The sequence below is a fragment of the Lonchura striata genome, chromosome Z (genome assembly GCF_046129695.1).
Source record: "Lonchura striata isolate bLonStr1 chromosome Z, bLonStr1.mat, whole genome shotgun sequence".
NCBI lineage: Eukaryota > Metazoa > Chordata > Aves > Passeriformes > Estrildidae > Lonchura > Lonchura striata.
This window is the reverse complement of record NC_134642.1, coordinates 37,630,946-37,651,488: the sequence shown is the minus strand read 5'-3', so window position 1 is coordinate 37,651,488 and position 20,543 is coordinate 37,630,946. Positions and strand designations below refer to the sequence as shown.

The 20,543-nt window shown below is 35.6% G+C and overlaps 1 protein-coding gene across 1 annotated transcript in view; it reads left to right on the top strand.

The window, feature by feature from the left end:
• Window positions 1-20,543, top strand: part of SLC1A3 (solute carrier family 1 member 3) — a 64,223-nt gene that overhangs the window by 8,419 nt on the left and 35,261 nt on the right. The window contains exon 3 of the mRNA XM_021551769.3: window positions 10,476-10,613. Coding sequence (XP_021407444.2) covers window positions 10,476-10,613 — 138 coding nt within the window. The remainder of the gene's footprint in view (window positions 1-10,475; window positions 10,614-20,543) is intronic.

The window sequence follows — 20,543 nt, the reverse complement described above, 5'->3', positions numbered from 1 at the left end:
TAGTTTGGATATTAGGAAAAATTCCTTCACTGAAAGGGTTATCAAACACTGGAACAGTCTGCCCTGGGAAGCAGTGGAACCACCATCCCGGGAACTACTTAAAAGCTGTATGGATGTTGTGCTTCAGGTCATGGTTTAGTGGTGGACTTGGCAGTGCTGGGTTAAGATTTGAACTTGCTGATCTTAGAGGTCTTTCCAGCCTCAATGGTTTTATGATTCAATGGGATTTAGCATACATCATCATATATTTTTTTTCACAGCATATTACAATTCAGTTTAACTGGAGCTTTGGAGCAATAAGGCAATGCAACTGGTGTTAAAAAAGTACTTGGTAAGGAATAGTAAGAAATTTCTGTCTCCCATATAAATTTCTTCATTTCTGTTGTTCAAAGAATATTTTGCGGTGGCTACAACATATGTTAGAGAACAACTAGGCTCCTCACCAAGAAGTTTTAAATTATTCATGGATACAAAAAAAATATATATATGGTATGGAGTAGGGAAGAAACTATGGATAGTGGAAGAATAAATGGAAATTATTTCAGAGGAATTTTAGTAAAAGCTGGATTATTGCATTTATTATGTCAACCCATCAGACTTGAAGTTGTATAGCCAGTGTCTGCACTTTCAGTCAGCACAATGAAACCACAGAGTGTGTAACTGTTTAAAATCTATAAAAGAGAAACTTATTTTGGTACTAGGTTTCATGAGACTTTTTAAAATAAGAGTCGAATAATAGGTGTGGTGAAGTGTGTAACAGTGAAAAGCAAAATAATTAAATACTGGAAAAAAGGCAAAGAAGGCCAGAAGGATTACAGGAGAATCAGGACAGTAACAAAATGTCATTGCTACTCATATCTCCTGGTTATTCTCTCACATCCTTTCTTTTAGCATGAATTATATTCACTTTTTGAATTCTCTTTCTAATCTCTACATTAAAAAAATTCAATATCTTGCTTGAAATGTAGCATCTGTATATATATTCTATTGGCATGGATAGAAGACCATAAATAGAAATGAGCTCAAGAGTTACAAAGTGTGTGCTTGTTTCTCACATTTTACTGTAACTTGGTATAAATGTAAATTGATTTATTCAAAACAAAATCTGTAAAAGATAGGGCTTAAGTTTTAAGCATCATTTACACTGCAACATAATCTGGCTCCTCAAACTGGCTCTAGTAAATGCTTTGGTTTTACCATGCACAAGGGCTAAATGAAAGAAAAGTAGAATTGCCTTTGTATTACAAGACCAAAAAGAAGGGAATTCCTGGGAGTACTAACTAAAACTAGTTGACAAATAAGTCTACTACATATATTTTTTGGTGTCTTCTAAAATAATTTTGGCTTGGGAATCCAAACATTAAACAGATACAGATGTGCAATCAAGTTCTTCAAAGTCTAAAATGCAAGCAAAGGAAGCTGTCCATGGAATCTAAATCTCAGAGCTGTGTGTCTTTTTAGTGCATGAGCTAGAGCAAAGAGACTCAACAGTATAGCTACTCAAGTCCACGACCTAAGAAACTATGGAAAGACTGAACTGCAACTGCGTAAAATTTCCAGGAGGAACACAGGCAGTCAAACAAACAAACAGGTTTGCATTCCTACTCCTTCTCCTTTCTGAGTCAGGACCATGCCAGACATTTTCACCCAGTGGAGATGCAGAAGCCCAAGCGTCGCTGTCACTAGTGTTTGAGGAGCTAGGTTCTTCTTTTCCTCTCAAAAGGCAAGTTACAGGAGGATGCAATTCCACCATTCCTTTCAAAGTTGTGTTATTAGGCAGAGGGAGATGTAAGACTTCTAAGGACAAATGCATATGCCAAGAAAGCAAAAGGCAGCAAATAGATGTTTAGATCATGGCAGTTATGGGAAAAAGACAAGCAGTGCCCATTAACTTTAGAGATTTCCAGAGTTAAGCTTTTTTTTATCTAGAGTGACTTAAAAGGTCACAGTGTGGACTCAGGTACTTGCTGTGTAATTATTATTCCAGGTGCAAGTTTCCCTATGCCATTTTTGTGACCTTTAAGATAGGAAAATTCTACCATTCAGAGTAACACCTAACAGTGAGAAGAGAGGTGTCATTACCTATATGGAGGCTACATCTAAATTAATCAAATATGCTACAAAGTATCTTTAAGATGAGTTAACTCACAAGAAGTAAGCCATCATACCTCATTTTAATCGACTGAAATTGAACACTTCTGGAAATTGATGTGTTGGAAGAGGCTGTTGGCAAGTAAAAGAAATAGATGGAAGGTTCTATTTGCATTTGAATAGTTTCACAGTCATACTGAGGATTTCAGGGGTGAAGTGGCTCATAATCAAACAGTGAGGGACTGAAAGCATCCTAGCTATCTTTTTAAGAAAATGGTAACATGATTCCATGAACTTTAGCCATGAGCCTGATTTTCTAATGGAAAGAGTTCACGGAACAAATCAAACATTTAGAAAAGATGTTATGGTAAAGTTTACACCTGATTTGGCAAAAATCTTATGTTCTACAAGCGGAAATGCTCCCTCTCAGTCTATCTTGGTTGTTTGCGTGTCTCAGCAAAATACTGGACAAGAAAGAAATCTTCTAACAAAGTCTGTCATATGTTCCGTGATCCAAATAGTTCTGGCATGGGCATATCTTAATTCAACAAAATACTTAAACCTCAGTGTCAAACAAGTAATTTACAGATGTAGGCTATGAGCACGAAGCTAAATTAACAGGTGGTTTTGTAGGAGTTAAAAGCTGGACTAGCTCCATAGAGATATGTATGCATAGTTTGAATGTCCTGTTAATCATGGTGCTAAACTGCATATCAAGACAGTCCAGCCTAAAATGAACTCTTTGTAGTGTGTGTCTAAGCTGGAAAAAAAAACAAAGGCAGCTGTCCATATCCAACTTCAAGATCTCTGTCAAACTACACTAAAAGTCCCTCAGAGTAGAGTTATGTTTGCCATGACTGTTTGCACAAAGTTCAAATTGGAAGCTGGAGTTTGACTTGAGTGGTCTCAGTCTCACTGTCTGCAATTCCTTTGTTCAGCTACATTGTCAGAAAGACAAAATAATATGGATGGGCAGCTGAAACCACAGTAGGGAAAAGTAGAATTCAGTGCTGGTAAGGAATATGTCAGTGTACAGCACAAGCAAAAAGAGGAAAGAAAAGGTGCCCTATAAGCTTTGAGAGAGCAACTTTCTTACCTGTTTTGATCTATATTTTATGGGAGTAAATACATTAACTTTAGTCATGAACATGAAGCAGCAAAGCCAGGCATGAAAGGAACAACTATTACAGGAACTTTGTAAAGCAAAATTAATAATTTAATTATTTAATTATTTAATTCTAAATAATACTATATAAAATATAATCTGATATATATTGTGAATGTCTGAGCTTTGTATATGCATAGTAAGATATTATTCCTGTTCATGGAATTATTTGTTATCTTTGCATCAAAAGTATTTTTAAATATAGCTCAGGGACTAACAAGAGTACATAAACTAGGCATACTTTGTCTTTCAATGAAGTCTCTTGTCTGAGGATGAAATAATGAATAATGTCCCTATTCCATTAAGAACTGCCTGCTTCAGTGCCATCAGTGAAAATTCTTGATTCCAAATCTGCTACTAATGCCCTGCAATTGCTTGGGGTGGGGGGGAGGAGGCAGGGGTGTGGGGAGAAGTGAGAAATCAATTACAAGCAAGAGGTAAATACAGAAAAGTTCAAGAAAAACGAGCAAAAAAAAAAAAAAAATTAAAAACAGTCAAAGGCAAACAGAGAACTTGAACTTGGATAAAATGAGAACAGTTTTTTGGACATGTTCTCAAAGGAACAAAATTACTTCCTAATTGGGAAAGATAGGCAAATGAGCCAAACAACTAGAGACAAAAGGGAAAAAGTGCATGAGTCTAACACAAGAGCAAAGAAATAGCAAAGGAAAGATTTCAGTGGTTTATAAAAAGCCTTTTTAACAGTACTCAGAAGCTGTTAGGTCTTCAGATTTGGTGTCCAGTTTAGGCAGCATCTGGTCAAATGGTGCTCTTACTCATTGCTTAGTTACATCAGTTCTTAGAACTTCAGACTCCCCTTTCCACTTGGATGCTTTCTCACCACAAAATCCAAGAAGGAGATGCTGTGTCTGCAAGTAAAGGCAAAATGAAAGTACTTTATAGCTATAAAGGTGTTTCAGGAATTCAGGCTCCTCCAGAGCTGTGCAGAAGATGTGAGGTAGAGTGTTTGACTGTCTCTGAGCTGGGAATTAAGTGCCAGTATATCTCTGTTAATCTAGTTCTAAATGCCTGCAATACAAGTTTATGATAAAATGCCTCCGCATCTTTACAAATTTTAACTGAATATTGATGTTAGAAGCCTGGAGTGGGTTTTTTGGGGAAAATAATCTCTCTTACAGGACAAAGCAAACCTTCAGGGTCAGTTTCAGGGGCAGGTGTTCCTGAGGCACTGTGACTGTAGAATTGTGACTCCGTGTCCCCAGTGCAGCTGTGAGCTCCATGGCACTCTTGTGGCCACTGAGCAAAAGTAGCACACTGACTTCTTTTCTGATGCATTGGACAACGCTCTGACATCACCATGACTCTTACTTTACTATAAACTTGATTTTCTTGGGCATGTCCCTTTTTGCAGATCACAGATCTTTTCTGGATCCCAGTCATGTCTAGGATATCTAGCTCTTTCCATTATTTCTCCCATGACTACTCTCACAGTATGTCTCAGGCAAAGGAGAGGTAGCAGCTTGTGTCTAAATCAACACATATTCTACTTTAATACAGATTCTAATACAGAAACAAGAATTATAAAAATCAAAATCATGCTGAGCAAATTGGGAGATTCTTGTGGCAAGCAAGGAAAGAAATAAAGAAAGAGATTTTGCCGGCAACTTGAAATATTTCTTATCACTGGAGAAGTAATTTACCTGTTTGTTTCAAGTAAATACAGTTGTGGACTTATCTGAAACTGGCTGTTAGAAGAAAAGGTGTCAGAACAAAATGGTAAATTAAGCAATAACAAGTGACCCAAAGAACAAAAGCAGTCATTCCAGAGTTCTGCAGGAATGTAGGAATGAAATGGCTGTGGAGCTAACAAAAATATACAATGTCCCATTAAACTGGTAGAAGCCTGATTCCCTCCATGGCTCTTGCCCAATTGCTGTTATAGAACAAAATGTTATTTGCTTGCTGGTTACAAGGTTTTCTGGAACTGAGCTATTAACAGCTGTTAGTTTAGAACAACATTCTACTCAGTGTAAGGGGTTTTTTTTTTTTAGTTATTTTTGAAGTTTTCTATTTCCTGCTGGAAAAGAAGTAGTTCTGTATCATATATATTAAGGGGAAGGATATTGATATGGACCTCATTTAACAGTGTTCTGAGATTTACAGTAAAAAGCAGAGGTGTATATAACTCTTAGTGGTATGTTCTGATTGAGCTGGCAGATACTGATAAAGACAAAGCCGTTCTTGCACCATCACTGATAGTAATTTCCTCTTGAAATATGTTTAAGTGATCTTTAGTCAATTGAGAAGTACAGTTGTCAGAATTCTGCACTTCTTGCTTGAAAATTTAGCAGACAGAATGGACAGACAGAATTATAAGTTTGAAATAAGTGTATGGTCTTAATTCCTATGTGATTCTGAAATAAGATGGAGATCAGAAGCTCATAAGAATTAATTTAAATAACTTAGACTTAAAATAACTAATTATTTGAAGTAATGAAAAAAGCAATCTTCTCTTTTTATTAAATTTATATATATAAATTTTCTGAGTGGGCCAGCAGGATAGTCTTTCTTAAGCTTCCCTAAAATTTTTGAATGGATATTTAGATGTGGGTAAAGCCTCATCTCCCATCTTCTAAGAGTTATGGTTTGGGATTTATTAAAAACTGCTGTGTTTTAAACTAATGTGTAGGTATGACACCGATTTCATATATGCAACACAAAGATTCATGTGAAACAGCCCTCCAATACTGTGTGACCAAGGCATTTTGTAACACAATTAAGAATTTCATTTTATCCAATGAAGATTTTGAAGCTCATTTTCAAATTCAATCAAGGAAATAGTGTGAATTTATTTTTTAAAAAACAACCATCTCCATAATGTATCTCTTAAAAAATAATTTGTATTACAGAAGTATTTTTGTCTTGCTACTTTAGAGCATGACTTTATTGCTTCATCACACTTTGATGTTAATCCATTTAAGACATTTTGTGTAGAAGGTTTTGTGGATTTTTAGTCATACAAGTATATCCATAGTTTTTAAAGCCTGACATGAAGATTTTACTGTTTTCTGCCTGGTACCCAACACCCAGAAGTGAAGACCATAGCCCATTCATCAATATGCTCCTACTTTTGGAATAAAGAATTCCAAATCATAACTCCCACTTTGCCATTTCCATCCTAACTGACAGAATTATTTTCACCTTCAGTTCCTTGCAAGTTTTAAATGCTTTCTTCACCGTATTCACACATACTGAGTTTAATTTTGGTTCAGAAAAACATTGGTATGAAATCAATACAATAAAATGGTTTAGCTTGTTAGATTGTTCTGATTATTATCAGGATTATCTACAAATAAATTTTTCTGTAAACTTAATTATATCACTGACAAGAACACCTCAAAAATCCTTTTATAACTCTAAGCTGATTTGCTTTTCCATTGTAAACTGTATAAACTATTTAACAGTACAGTTCTGTTATATACAAAACACAGGTATAGAATTCAGCTTGTTAACTTAAACAGGCACTATTGATTTTTGTTCAGAAAAAGCCCAAATTCTGGAGATAAATCTACTCTTTCCTGCAGTGCAGAAATGGTACACTATTAACCATTTGAGAAGTCAGGCTCTGATAGTGTTGATTAGTTGATCTTTTCTGTTACAAAGGGTACACAGAAACCTGCATAACAGGTTGAGAGAGCTTGTTTTACACAAGGCTTTGTCTCATTACAATTTTCAGAATTAACCTGAAACTTGAAACTTTTAGTGAGAAAGGCCAGTTCCAGTATGTAATCTTCCCAGTCTTGGTCAAAAAGCGTACTAAACACTCAGACTGCCACACACAAAGTAGTGGATGGTTGTTAGACTACTGCAGCCCTTCCAGAGGTTTAGTACCTCCTACCATGTCTTGGTTCAGGACTTTATTTTGATGCCATTGTGCCTATTTTTGCATCATCATTGCATGTTGCTATCTCACAATTTCAAGCCTGTGAATATTGGTTCTAAGAAGCTAATTCAAACAAGATAAAGCTACTTTGCCAAATTTGAGTTTGCTCTTTCAAGAATTTTGTTAATTACACTTTTGTCAGATGGGATATTATATCCACAATCTAGTTATTCAAACTCAGAACAGAAAATAAAGTTCAATCTTAATTTATTCTAAAATCAAGAGGGACTGATAAAATCATGCTGTCCTGCATTCATTATCAAATCCCACAATGAGGAAATAATTTATATAAATTTCTTGTTCTGCATTAATACAATCAGATTTCAGAAATATCTGTGAAACAACTAGTACTGTATCTATATTTCAAGCAGGGAAACTGAGTCAGAGAAAGGTTCTCATGTCTTAGGCATGACTGCATATAACTGATCAATAACAGTGTGAAAATTAAGGCTGAAGAATTAGTAGCTGTTGTGTGTTGACACATTTCAACATAATACACTACCAGGGCACATTTTTTTTCACATTGCAGAAATTCTTTCTGCAAACTGCAGTGCTGGGAAACCCTGTAATTATGCACAGAGGACGTTAGGACAAAAAAAGCCAATAATTTTTGGCTCAACAAGTTTACATGGAACTTTAGAAACTCACTCTCACTACCAATAATATTAATTCAAAAAGCCATCTTAGGCCACTTTGTACTGCTTGGATGGTAGTGGAACAGATAATCAAGCCCTTACAGCATAGCATAAGGACTAGTTCTTATAGCAGCCTCAGAAACCCTTACCAACCTCAGTGAGGCTTTGTACTAGTGCAGGGATTAATTCATGTGGAACTAATTGCAGAACTGTGACCTAAGTAAGAAACTGGTCTAGCTCTATTTGCTTGTTACCCAGTTGTCAAAATGTAGTGCTCATTAACTGCAGAAACAAAAAGTCCAGATGGATTCTTTATATCTGAAAAATGTGTTTCTCTTATAAAAAGAAAATAATGAGTAACTCAGCAGCAGAATTTAAAACTTTATTGAAAAGAAGGGAAACTTAGGCAGGTCTTTTAAACAAGAATTATGCAGAGGCCCTTCTTCTATGCATTTTATTATGTAATTTTACCAAAAAAAAAAAAAAAACAACAAAAAAACCCATAAACAATTATGTGAAATGCGCTTCAGCTACCTGAGACCACAGAACATGAATGAGACTAAACAAATGCCTTCTAGTCCTGCCACTCTTTTCCATAACACGAACTCCATACTTGGTGTCATTTGCACTCTAATTACTTTTCTCTCCATCCTGTAACACTATTCTCTAGAACACAGTTTTGTTTTCTGTTCTACACAAGACATTTCTGGTCTCCTCTAGCTTAACCAATCTGCTGAAGTCCCTAAATCATGATCAAACAGAGGTCACTAAATTGAGAGCTACAGATGTTTCCTTTCACCAGCAGATGTCAATAATCTGGTGTAGGAGGCATGACAGCATATTTTAGCTAGCAAAATTTGGCATGAAGTTATTATCTGCTCTATGGAAGTACCAATAAAACTCAGTCTTTAAATAAAAGCAAAACCACAAAGTGACTAAGAATTGGAACTAGCAGTTGTCAATTGTTCAATTTTACAGCATTTTCAGGATATACTCAAGTTCTAACATGATCTAGAATGGTGCTGGAATGCTCTGCTGCCTAACATCACTGAGGAGCAGTCTCATAAAACATTTTATGAAACCTGAGTCTGCCTATCCTTCAAAAAGAACAATCCCATTCTTCTCTGAGGCACATATCTGCCAGGGAAAGCACCAATGCCTGTCTGGCCATACAAAATAATTGCATCAGGGAATTGACCTGGCCAAAAATTAACCCAGTAAAATAAATTTGTTTGCTGCAAACCCACTGTGGTTTTCAGTTGTCTGATCCAGATTTCTTCACACACTTTATCTAAATGCCAATACTAGACAGTGATGAAGAACATGGATTCTTGAATGGAAAGGAAAGATAGTTGAGTTTCACCATCTGTATGGTTAATGTGCTCCAGATAAAGTAATACGTTATTTGACTGGGTATGGAAGTCCTACATCAGATAGGCACCAAGCCATTTAACAATTGCAAATTGCAACTGGTCATGTCAACTAACCAAAGAATTAAATAAATATACAAACAAAGCTGTTTGTGGCAAATACAGGACAAAATCTTCAAAGTTGTAGCTGGGAAGCTTAGGTTTCTATAAGTGAGTCCATCTATGGCTTCCATTTGTAAATGTATCTCAAGCATCATTTATCTGTTCCCAGCAAGATAAATGGATCCAGGCATTCACTTGCTCCTGTCCCTCAGGCATTGAAACCCATCACCTAATCACCCAGTAAAACCTTTCAATCCTGATTATCTGCTTCTTTGCAAGTGTAGAGATGTGTAAAGATGCTTAACCTCCTGCTTCTTTTTGACTGTGAAAAGACTAAACCACAAGGCAATTCTCAAATACATCTGTCCTGGTTATCTCCTTCAATATGAAGCAAATCTGTAGGATCAGACCCCAAAGAGTAAACAGGCATGGACAAGACTTCTGAAGACTGGTAGCTAGTATGTATATGCATTGCATATAGGATTACACTCAAAATCTCAGAATTAAGTCACTTGGCTGCAGTAGCATGGATTGTTTCATTAGCACTCAAGATACACCCTTAACAGTAATCCAGATTTTTAAAAATAGCAGTGCAAAAAATCCTTCTAAATAACTGTGCTGATTCTGGCCAGGAGAGGGTTAATTTTGGCAGAAGCCGGGAGGGAGCTTGGCCAGGACCCAGGAGTTATTCTATACAACCTGATGTCATTTTTGGGGTCAGGGGAAGGGGCCCCATCTTGTTCTTGGAGCATGTTGGGGATTTCTACATGGTGAGCACTTGTCTGTGAATCATTTGCCCCTTCTACATGTCATTATTAAAATAATTACTGTTCTTTCTTTTATTTCATTGCTGCCTTCAGTAAACTGTTTTTGTGTCAAGGCATGATGTCTGCATTTTGTGCTTCCAGTTCTCCTCTCTATCTCACCACAGGGGGAAAGAGAGGGGAGCAGGGGACTGAGGAAGCAGGGTGTGGTTTGCAGTGTTTTCACTGGGAACACTAAATTGGGAACACCATTCCTAAACCATGGCAATAACTTAATATTTTCAGGAGTAGTAGTAGATGATACCAGAGAAAGTAAATCAGTGTAGTAAAAACCACAGGTTACAGTTGGATATGTCCAGTAAGTATAGATGTTATAGATGTTCATGTTAAGATGTTGCTGCTTCTTTAAAAGACTGAGTAATGATCTCTTTTCCCTCCCTTCAGGTGTGATCCTGGGATTTTCTCTTCGATCATATAAGATGAGCTATCGGGAAGTGAAGTACTTTTCGTTTCCAGGAGAGCTACTCATGCGAATGCTGCAGATGCTGGTCCTGCCACTAATTGTATCCAGTTTAGTCACAGGTAAACAAAGAAAAAACAAAACAAAATACACCCCCACACACCCTCTTTTGAATAATTTTATAAAGATGCACACATCAAAATCTAAAAAGGGAACATTCTATGTCCTAGAAGTTTTGTATAACCTGCAGAAAGACCTAGCATTGCTATTGCTGCTTCAGACATAATGTAATAAGAAGTTTGAATTAATATACAGGGAAACTGAAAGATGGTTTTCCAAATTAATAAACAGACTAACAGTACAAACTACTATATGCAGCTGCTATGAAGTTGACTCTGTTCTCCGCTGTCTTCTTTTACTTTCTGAACAGATACTTCCTCCACAGTGTCCTGTTGTTATCAAAGATAATGTATCTGAAAAACACAGTGCCAAAACCCAAGAAAATTAAAACTGTTGATTGCGGGCAATAACACACGCCTGTAATCACAGATATGCAAAACATCTGTCTGCCTCCTAGTTTTCCAGCAATAGATTAGGGAAAAACAGAATCCTATAATAGAATTGTTTATGTTGGAAAGGACCTTAAAAATCTTGCTCCAATCCTTTTGCCCTGGGCAGGGACACCTTACACTAGAGCAGATTGCTGAAAGCCCATCCAAACTGTTCTCTGACACTACCAGGGAAGGGTCATCATCCACAACATGTCTGGACACCCTGTGCCAGTGCTCCATCACACTTATAAAGATTTTATTCCTGGTATCTAATCTAAACCTACCTTCTTTTAGCTTAAACCATCTCCTCTCCTACCACTTTTAAGTCCTCTTACAGGCCCTTCAGGCACTGGGAGGTGTCCTAAGGTGTCCCTGGAACCTTTTCTCCAGGCTGAGCAACCCCAAATCTCTCAGCTTGTCCTCATGAGAGAGGTATTTCAACCCTCTGATCATTTTCATGACTTCACTCCAATGTGTCAATGTCCATAGGGGATAGCTGGGATTGAATGTAAAGTTTGGAAGAAAATTAATTCCATCAGTTCTGGTTTGTCTGTCAGAAGCTCTAACAAGCTTTGAATTCTCTTTACCAAGTTGTTCCTCTAATTAGTGATATAATATTTAATTTCTTATGGTGATGTATGCCTTGGTATTCTACCAAGTTTTGTGGAAGACCTCTCAGATTTGTTAAGAATGTTTAGGATGTACCTGTGAGGGATTTATTCCTTCAATTATCTGAAGAAAAGAAGGTATGGATTTTAGTCTGTCAATAAGTCAGCTTGGAGAACTTAATTAAAATCACCCACTTTGTAGTCCTAATATCCAAAACACAAATTCACTGCTTTGATTGATGGAGAATCCAGATAATAAGTTGTTCTCTATTTAGTTGATTGTCAAATATGTTAATATTAAGAGCTCTTAAATATGCAAATGAACAGAGACTCACATGTTCACAGAAACCAAAGAAAGTGTGTACAAGTATAAGCTGTTAATTCAACAGCAGAAAACCAGGGTATTCACAAAATTATGAAATCATTTGCCTTCTCATATTTCAAGGAAAACAAAGTGAAGTTTGTTTCTATGCACACACATTATATGGATACTGAAAGTTAAATGAAAGTTTAAAAAGTTACTGAAACTAGGGAGTAGGAGAAATAATGGTAGGCTTTATTCACAACCACTGTATAGTTTTTTTACATGTCATACATTCTCCCATCTTCTTGTACCTTTCACCTGCAGAACTCTGGGTTGGCAGGACACTGATACAAGAACCATTAAAAGTAGAAAAGGAGAGATATTTACCCTTTTTCAGTAACAACTGACACCCCTGCTGAATTTTGCAGGATGAATTATTTCAGGAGAATTTATCTGATGAATTCTCAATTACGTATAACTCTGCAATCATACTGGTTCTCTGAGAGAGCTCAAGGTAAATCAGGAAACTAAGTAGATAATCCTATACAAGGATTTGAATGATTTTCAATAACCTGAGTAGAAAAACTTAGCTCAGGCAAAGATCAGCAAATCCATCTTACAGAGTCACAAGCATCAACAAGGAGCTGGACTTCTGATAAAACAAGAAGCTCATTTGCTGTGTCACCAGCTCTCAGTAGAGATTATGTGAAATATCAGAAAAATGAGTTTCGAAGTAATCCTATTCTAAAAATAATCTTAATTCTCTGGATTCAAACAATACCCTTCTCTTTAAGTGTTTTTCTTTCCCTTTAAAACCCTTTATCCTTTTTTCGTAACAACTATCTCCTTTATTATAGAAAAGCATTTGTCAAAGAGAAATCTTCTCTATCAGTAAGATTTGCCCTACTGTCATACATGTGCCTTGTAATATTAAGTGAATATTAATGTTAAGTGGATTATACTTAGAGATCCTTTTGAAGTAGAGATAGTAATTTTCAAGGTGAATAACAGCACTTTAAACTTCTTTAGCTGGGTAGGGAGCAATCAGAGAAAACTCAATGCATGTCACAAATGGTAGATTTAATTTCTTTTTAAGAATCATTTAGTACAGCAGGACTATACCCTTTCTCATCGGAATAAAATACTTTTCCAAATTATCCTAAAAATTGTCGGGAAAAGCTCTTTTCTACACTAAACAATACCTCAATTAGCATACTAATTGTTTTTGTAAGAAGGCTGTTTCTACATATTTGCTGCAGAGCTGTCAAAATACAAAATACAAAAATGAACATATAGGCATTAGTAAATACCAAAATAATAATTAAATATAACCTTTGCAGATGTACTACTGTGCCATTTCATGCATGCTTCAATTCTTTTTTTACATGTTATAAGACAATTCAGTGGATAAAAGTTGCATTTCTCAAGTTGGTCTTCAGACCACTCAGTATATTGAAGGCAAATCTCTTATTTCCTGTCTTTTGTTTAGCAAACAAAGTGGATGCCTCTTAACTAATCTCAAACTGACTCCTCCAGGTCTTCATCCTGATAACATACTTGTTTCTTCCAGTTGTCAGTTGTTCGAATAAATATTTTGCTGTTTGCAGGAGCAAAAGTGTCTCATAGAAATTATGTCCTGGATTTCCTTCTGTATTTATGCAAGTGTGATGGATGTAACTGTGGCAAAACTATAAACTATGGTGTCTGTGGTATTAGAAATAGGCTGGGGATGATTACATTCCCTTGCCAACTTCATGAATGTCAAAGACGTTAGAACAATAAAATCCAACTTATAGTTAATGCACTGTTACAGAAATAAAAGATAAATTGAGAAACTGAAGACTTCTGCTATTCAGGTAAACAGTTCTGATGGTTATTCACAGACCTCAGGAAAATAAACTATGTAAGATTAAGTCAGTCCAGTCACTTTTCTTTACCCCTGGTTTCTGTATTTCATGAAAGAAGCAATGCAGGATCACATTCAGAGGTTTTTAGTCACATTTACCTTATGACTTACCCCCATTGCCTGGGGTTCAAGCAGGTGTGCAGCTTTCTCCATGAGATTCTATCTCCTGACATGTGTTTTATTAGGCATGTACTAACGTCTGCTTGGGAGAAAATGGAGGTTATTTGCATACCATTCATCAGCTTTTCATGTTTATAGGAAAATATGATTATATGCATGTCTGTATTATTTATTTTTGTGGTCTAGACACAGATTCATCTCTATACTCTATTGCCATACTGTTTATTGTCTACAGTCTTTAAAATGAGAGAGCTCTAAGTCAGTGTTCCCAATTGGGATCTCATATAAAGTCAAAGGCAAAATTCAAACATGTGTATGAGAGGAAATGTAAATAACCAAATAAATAAATTCCCATTTTGATTGTATTATGGCCAAATCTTTAATATTAACTTAAATACTAATTCCTATACAAACAGAAGACTGACAGTTTTGCTCTGTTTTTGTTCTGTGTTTGCCACAGTTATGAAAGAAACAACATTTTATGCTTTCTCATTTCATTACAGCTTGAAGCATATGACATGAAAATTGATTTACACAATTATTTTAAATAATACATTGTCCCTAAAAGGTAAAAGGTATATAAAATGAATATATATGAATATGATAGCAATTCAAGTCATGAAATAGCCAAAGCCAGAGAAAATTGTAGCAGCAATAAGAGCACTATGCATCAACATTTTTTGAGCTGTTAGAGCAAGATTATAAATGAAATTTAAAATCCAGTCCTTAAAACTGGCCCACAAGTTTTTTTCTGCATATTTCAATTATTCACTGAATATAATGCAGTCAGAATGATGTATTTTTCTTAATGAAAGGGATTTCCTGAAATCCCTTCCATGAAAATTATTCATGGCCAGTCTTTACAAAGAGCATAGTTTTAACATAATATTAGTGAGAAATATTAAAGCTAGAGAAATTTTTTAAGTGTTATTTGAAATGTTTTGCACAGTTCTAGTCCTAGTTCAGTTTAATAGACTGCTTCTCTGTCCACAAAATTTTGAGAGCTTGGAATCTACTTTTACAGGGACAACTATTTTTAAATGCAAGCAAAGTGGTATTAAATTATGTGCAATTCTTTTAAATATCTTTGTGTGGTAAATCGTAGAAAAGCATAAAAAGCTCATTCTAGACCTGACACTAATGTTTGCTGCACATTGCAGAAACAGTAAGTCTACAGTTTGTTTACTAACATACATCAAGATGGGGAAGGAAATAGGAGTGCAGAAAGAGTAAAACTGAAGTCTGCTGGCTCACCAAGGATTATACAGCAATTATAGAATCAAGCAAAGACCCCATTTGTGAGTACCAGTACAACATACTGTACACTAGACAATGCTGATTGTCCATACTGTTTATGGGAGTAACACTAATACGGTGCAAATGAGTCTTAACCACTTACCAGGATTTTGTGTGCAAGATTCTGTACAAACACAGACCATGGGTCCTCTGCCAAAAAAAGAAGTCTGTGTGGAAAAACAGTTTAAAAGAATGAGCATGAAAAATTTACTTCAAAGAAGATAATTTCGTATGTAGTTTGTATAATATCTTTGTTTATATTCACTCCTGTTTCTAACTCAAATAATGTAGCTATTGTTAGTGGGTTCTGGAAGAAACAGAAATGTCCCTGCCTCTGCAGGATTTCAGTAACAGTCAACCACACTGAGTACTGCAGGAGACATGAGTGATTTTGTTTGGGGCAGACTCAGAAACACAAGGTTTTTTTCCTGAAACTTTATGAAAATGTTCTAGTAGTTACTGCTACACAAACTATAGAAAGTGTTGGCAAAAAGAAAGCTGGGATTTCCATGGATGGAATCTTCTTAAGGAACCTCAGAAGTGCATACATGCTTTTGAGTTTAGCTATGAAAAGAATGCAATGGATGGTGCCTGTTAAAAATATCCAGTAAGGAATAAGGTCTATCCTCTCAATTAAATAAAACTAAGACACACAAAATTAAGTAATAAAACAAAGCACTCTCAGGGTTGACAACTAACAGATAAGTGGTAGCTGCAGTTGCTTAAAATTGCCTACAATGGACAAGGGTAATGTTCTAGCAACTGAACCAAGTCACTCCCTTGCCTAAGCAAGGAAAAATGCAGCATGTGGACATGAGCATACTCTACTGCAGAAAAAGCAGGTTTTTCCCAATGCTACTTCTGGATGTAGTGCATCTCTGCTTTCTTTCTCCCTTCAGAGGAACTGCTGGTGAAGTGTTCTCAGGGTTTTTTATAGCTATTAGGCAGCAAAGAAGAGGACTGTATGTGATAGAAATTTTAGTTAAGGCATATAGGATGGCTCAGCAGATCCATATAGCTATTTTGGTTATAATGATGGATTAAATTAGGTTGTATGACAGGGAACTGTGATACAGTGACTCAGCCTCCCACCTCCAGAGAGCAGATATACAGACATAATTCTAGCAAGTAGTCTAATGTTATTAAATTTAGAGATTATGTTTTATATTTGCCTTTTTAACATTGTAAAGATAAAATAAATGATCCTTGAAGAGAACCAGATGCAAATGCTAGAAATAATATCAAACCCCCTCTGTTAAATCATTAATATTTTTTGACAATAGCACTCTCCTTTATTATCATAATAAATTAATAGCAGCAAACATAAAGGGCCAGAATTTTGAATTTGCTCATCTTTAGCTTTCACATCAGAGCACACAACAGGGAGGGATCTGTGCATCAGCTCTTCAAAAAAGAGGCTGTGAAAGTAGCTTGTGTCTAGGTTTGTTGAAGCAGGACCCATACTACTTGAAGTCTCTAAGCAGTTCCTGTGCTCTCCTGTCTGCTGGCAGACAAGTGTACTGTGGAAAAAAGGCTGTCACTTCTACAAGGCCCCAGGTGCTGTCTCATATCAGCTACAATATTTATGGTAATTTCAACAGATGGAAAGTCTCTCATTCAGGCCAGAACAGACCTGAGGAGCCAGTTAATTCTCTCCCAGGGGAAAAAAAAGAGGAGAGATCTAGCAATAATTCCCTTTAATTCATTCTGGCAGAACAGACACATAACCAAGTACCTGTGAAACATCTTAGTACTTACAGTTAAGCTGGAAGATAAAAATGTTAATGAAAGTCAGTCTTAACTTCTGTGTTCAAGAAAAGTTTAAGAAATACAGCATTCCTGGTTCAGTTCATATAGTTCATACACAAAAACCAAGAAGCAGTTAAGCAATGTTCAGTCAGTTTAGCTAGCCACCAGAGCAATGAATCCATTCCAAATTTCAACATTTGGCACATTTTCTGATTTTCCAGAAATTATAATTTTTTTGTGGTCTATATAAAGTATTTGAGAAGTCAGAATGTTTAATACCCACCAAAACAATAAAAAGTTCTACATTCATCTCAGGTGTCTCAGTGATAGAGAAAAGAATTAACAAATTCTCTCTGAGTAAAGTACTTCTTGAATTGTCAGTGAATTTGAGCTGCATATGTATTTGTATTAGGATACCTCTGCAGAGGAATTCTGTAGACCTCTCCTGTGGTAAGAAGCCTGCTATGAGTAACAAATTCATGGACATCCTAGGGGTGTATTATTTTTTCATTCAAGGCTTTCTTTTAATGCATAAAATATTACTTAAAAAGTAACTTGCCTTCCTTCTAGACAACTATTCCCTCTTTCTCTGCCACTCAAAGCTTTATAAGCACATCAATGTTGTAAAAGCTGAATTACATAGCAGTTTTAACTTTATGCACTTGTACATTTCATGCACAAACGAGTTCATTCATATGCATTCATATGGATATTTCCATATCCAATTTACATAACTGGGTGACACAGTTATTTAATTTGAACTTTCACATACTTAAAGGAAATAAAGGAAAGTCATGCTTTGATTTGTGTGTGCCCAAAATAGAGTCTGTCTTAAAGTGTGGGCACATAAATCACAAAGTTTACAATCTTGTAAACAGAATATCCTGTCAGGTTAAAAAAACAATTGAAGAAACATTACAGTTTCATCTCTTGAATCTTTATGGTAGATTCAGGCCAACAGCAGCTAAAAATATGCAAACATTGATGTATAATATGACTATTTTAAAGAACTTCTTTTCAGTAGCTGTATTTCTGTGTAAAACAAATGTCTATCAAGTCTGGCATATAGTCTTTAATAAACATTATTTATATAGCCACTCATAAATTATAAGATTTGAACCTTCTTATATTGTTACACCCCACTGTTTTAAGGAAATGTGAGCAATATATGTTTTATAATTATGTCATGTAAATCTTAAATAAATTGGAAAAATATTTTTGAAGTTAAAAAACTGAGCTTAAATAGCAGGCAGCTGCATTTAAAAAAATTTTTTAAAAAGGTAGCTTAGGAAGTATTCAGTACCTAGAAGCATCAGCTTTCATGTAAAAACACTAAAGAAATTATGTTCAGATTCTGAGTGTGCTGGCAGTCAGCTAGGGAATAAACTATACCTAGCATTTTACAAGACATGAAAGTTAGAAAATCATAATGAAATGTCCTAAGTATTTGTATTATAAATATACCTTTGGATGGAACATATTCCTCAAAAACTGCTACATCTTAATCTATGCAAATACTAAAAGTACGGACTTCAGAAAAGTTCATAAAATTAAATTATAACTCATTATTTCTGAGCCATTTATGAAACTATTTGGCAATACAGAATACACAGAAATCTACCTTCCCAAGAAATCTACCTTCTTAGATTTGACTAAGAAGTAAAATGCAATAACAGCAGAGATTAAATTCCCACACAAAATAACAGTCTGTATAAGATAAAATTTGATTATATCATAAAAGAGAATACCTAAGCAGGACATAGAGCATTCAGAAGGAGAAAGTACAGAGCAGTGTGGTTTTTGAAGTCTTAGTCTCTGAGAGAAGCAGAAAACAGCAGGGGTGTTCAAGAACAAAGTCTACAATAACTGAAGATAGTAAAACTTAAAAAGTTCCTCTAAAGTAATTTAATTTTGCTACTAGTCGTTAATTGAAGGGTGATTTAAACCTAGTTGCAAAATATAAGTTTAGTTGCTGGCCAAAGTATTGAATAAGAGATTGTTATACTTTTATTGAGTTTGCATTCTTCATGAGATTCCAGCTGAATTAACAATAGGGGCAACCTCCCACCCACGAAGACTCAGTTTTGCTTTTATATCTTAGTTCAAATGCATAACATCAATACCTTGCTTGCTGACAAAGCAAAAACTGTTGGAAAGAATACATAAAAATCAAAGCATCTTGCCTGAGCACTGGTGGACTGTTGTAAAGCCACACTGTCTCTTTTCTAACATTTCAGTCATGGGCAGAAGGACTGAAAGTGCATTAGGGAAAACTCAAAACACTTTTTTGAGTTTAATACAAACATGTCTTGGTTACAGTAAAACAGCAGACTTAAATTTTTTAAAAATTCAAAAATACTAAAAATCAGCTGTAAAGTTAGCAACATTAGTTTGTAAATTGAAAGTTTGTATAGTAAAATAAATGTCCAAAATGCAAAGCAAATTATCAGCATTTTGAGAATTAGGACACTGAGCATGCATTTTGTTCAGGATATTGAATACTGAAACTGTAAAGAATGATGTCTCCAATAATGAATGAGTCTGTGATAACTTGACAGGTGAGCTAGAATGGTGGCAAGTGCAAAGTAATACACCTGGGAAAGGGAAATGTGCTACGTCTAATCACGAGTTCTCAAATGGGCATTAGTACAGGCAAGAGTTCTCAAACTCAACTGTGAACAGTCCAGAGAGGGTGACAGGGCTGGAATGAAGTTCTAGTGAAAGACAAGGAGGAATTAAACAGACTTCATTTATTTTAGGTTGAAAAAATACAGCCACAGAAGTTGCTGCAGAAGTCCAGAAAAATTATTAATTCCTTGCAGAAGCTATAATGGAGTGGCTATTTATTACAATATCTCCTAACTGTATTTCACAACAAAGGAAAAACAAATTGTCATAAGAAACACCAAGAGCATGCATTTACGTGAAAGAAAAGACTTTTTACATGACACAATTCACCTCAACTATGTTCATAGTTTCAACTTAAAATTAATTTGTTTAATTAAATAGTTTAAAATTTAATTTTATTTAAAAGAGAGTTCACAGATACAGTCATCACTGGCTAATAAATTTGGGAAACTAGCAATTAGCAAGGCCCTAGATCCCACTGCTCCCTTGTTGCAGGGAGGGCAAACAAGGGCAATTTAATCTATCTTTTCCTCATAGTCTCTCAGTAAGAACCTGTTTTCAGATAAATGTGAAGACAAGTGGGTTGGACAACCACTGGACTAATTTATATGCCATAGTTTTATGCTGGTTTTGCAGTCCTTAGAACTTCTTAACAGATTGAAAGTATCTCTCATTTGCTAAGATTTCACTTACCACTTACTCTGAGGCTTTGACTACTGTATACAGTTTCAGCTCTTCAAGAACTAGTTCAAAACCAAGGAAACACAATTCCTGGATTTAAGAATCATCTCAATATAACCAGGTATTAAATGACTCCATTGGCATGAAAGTGGACTTCAAAATAAAACAGCCAAAGCAAGCCACCATGCACATCAGAACTGGTAGCTCTT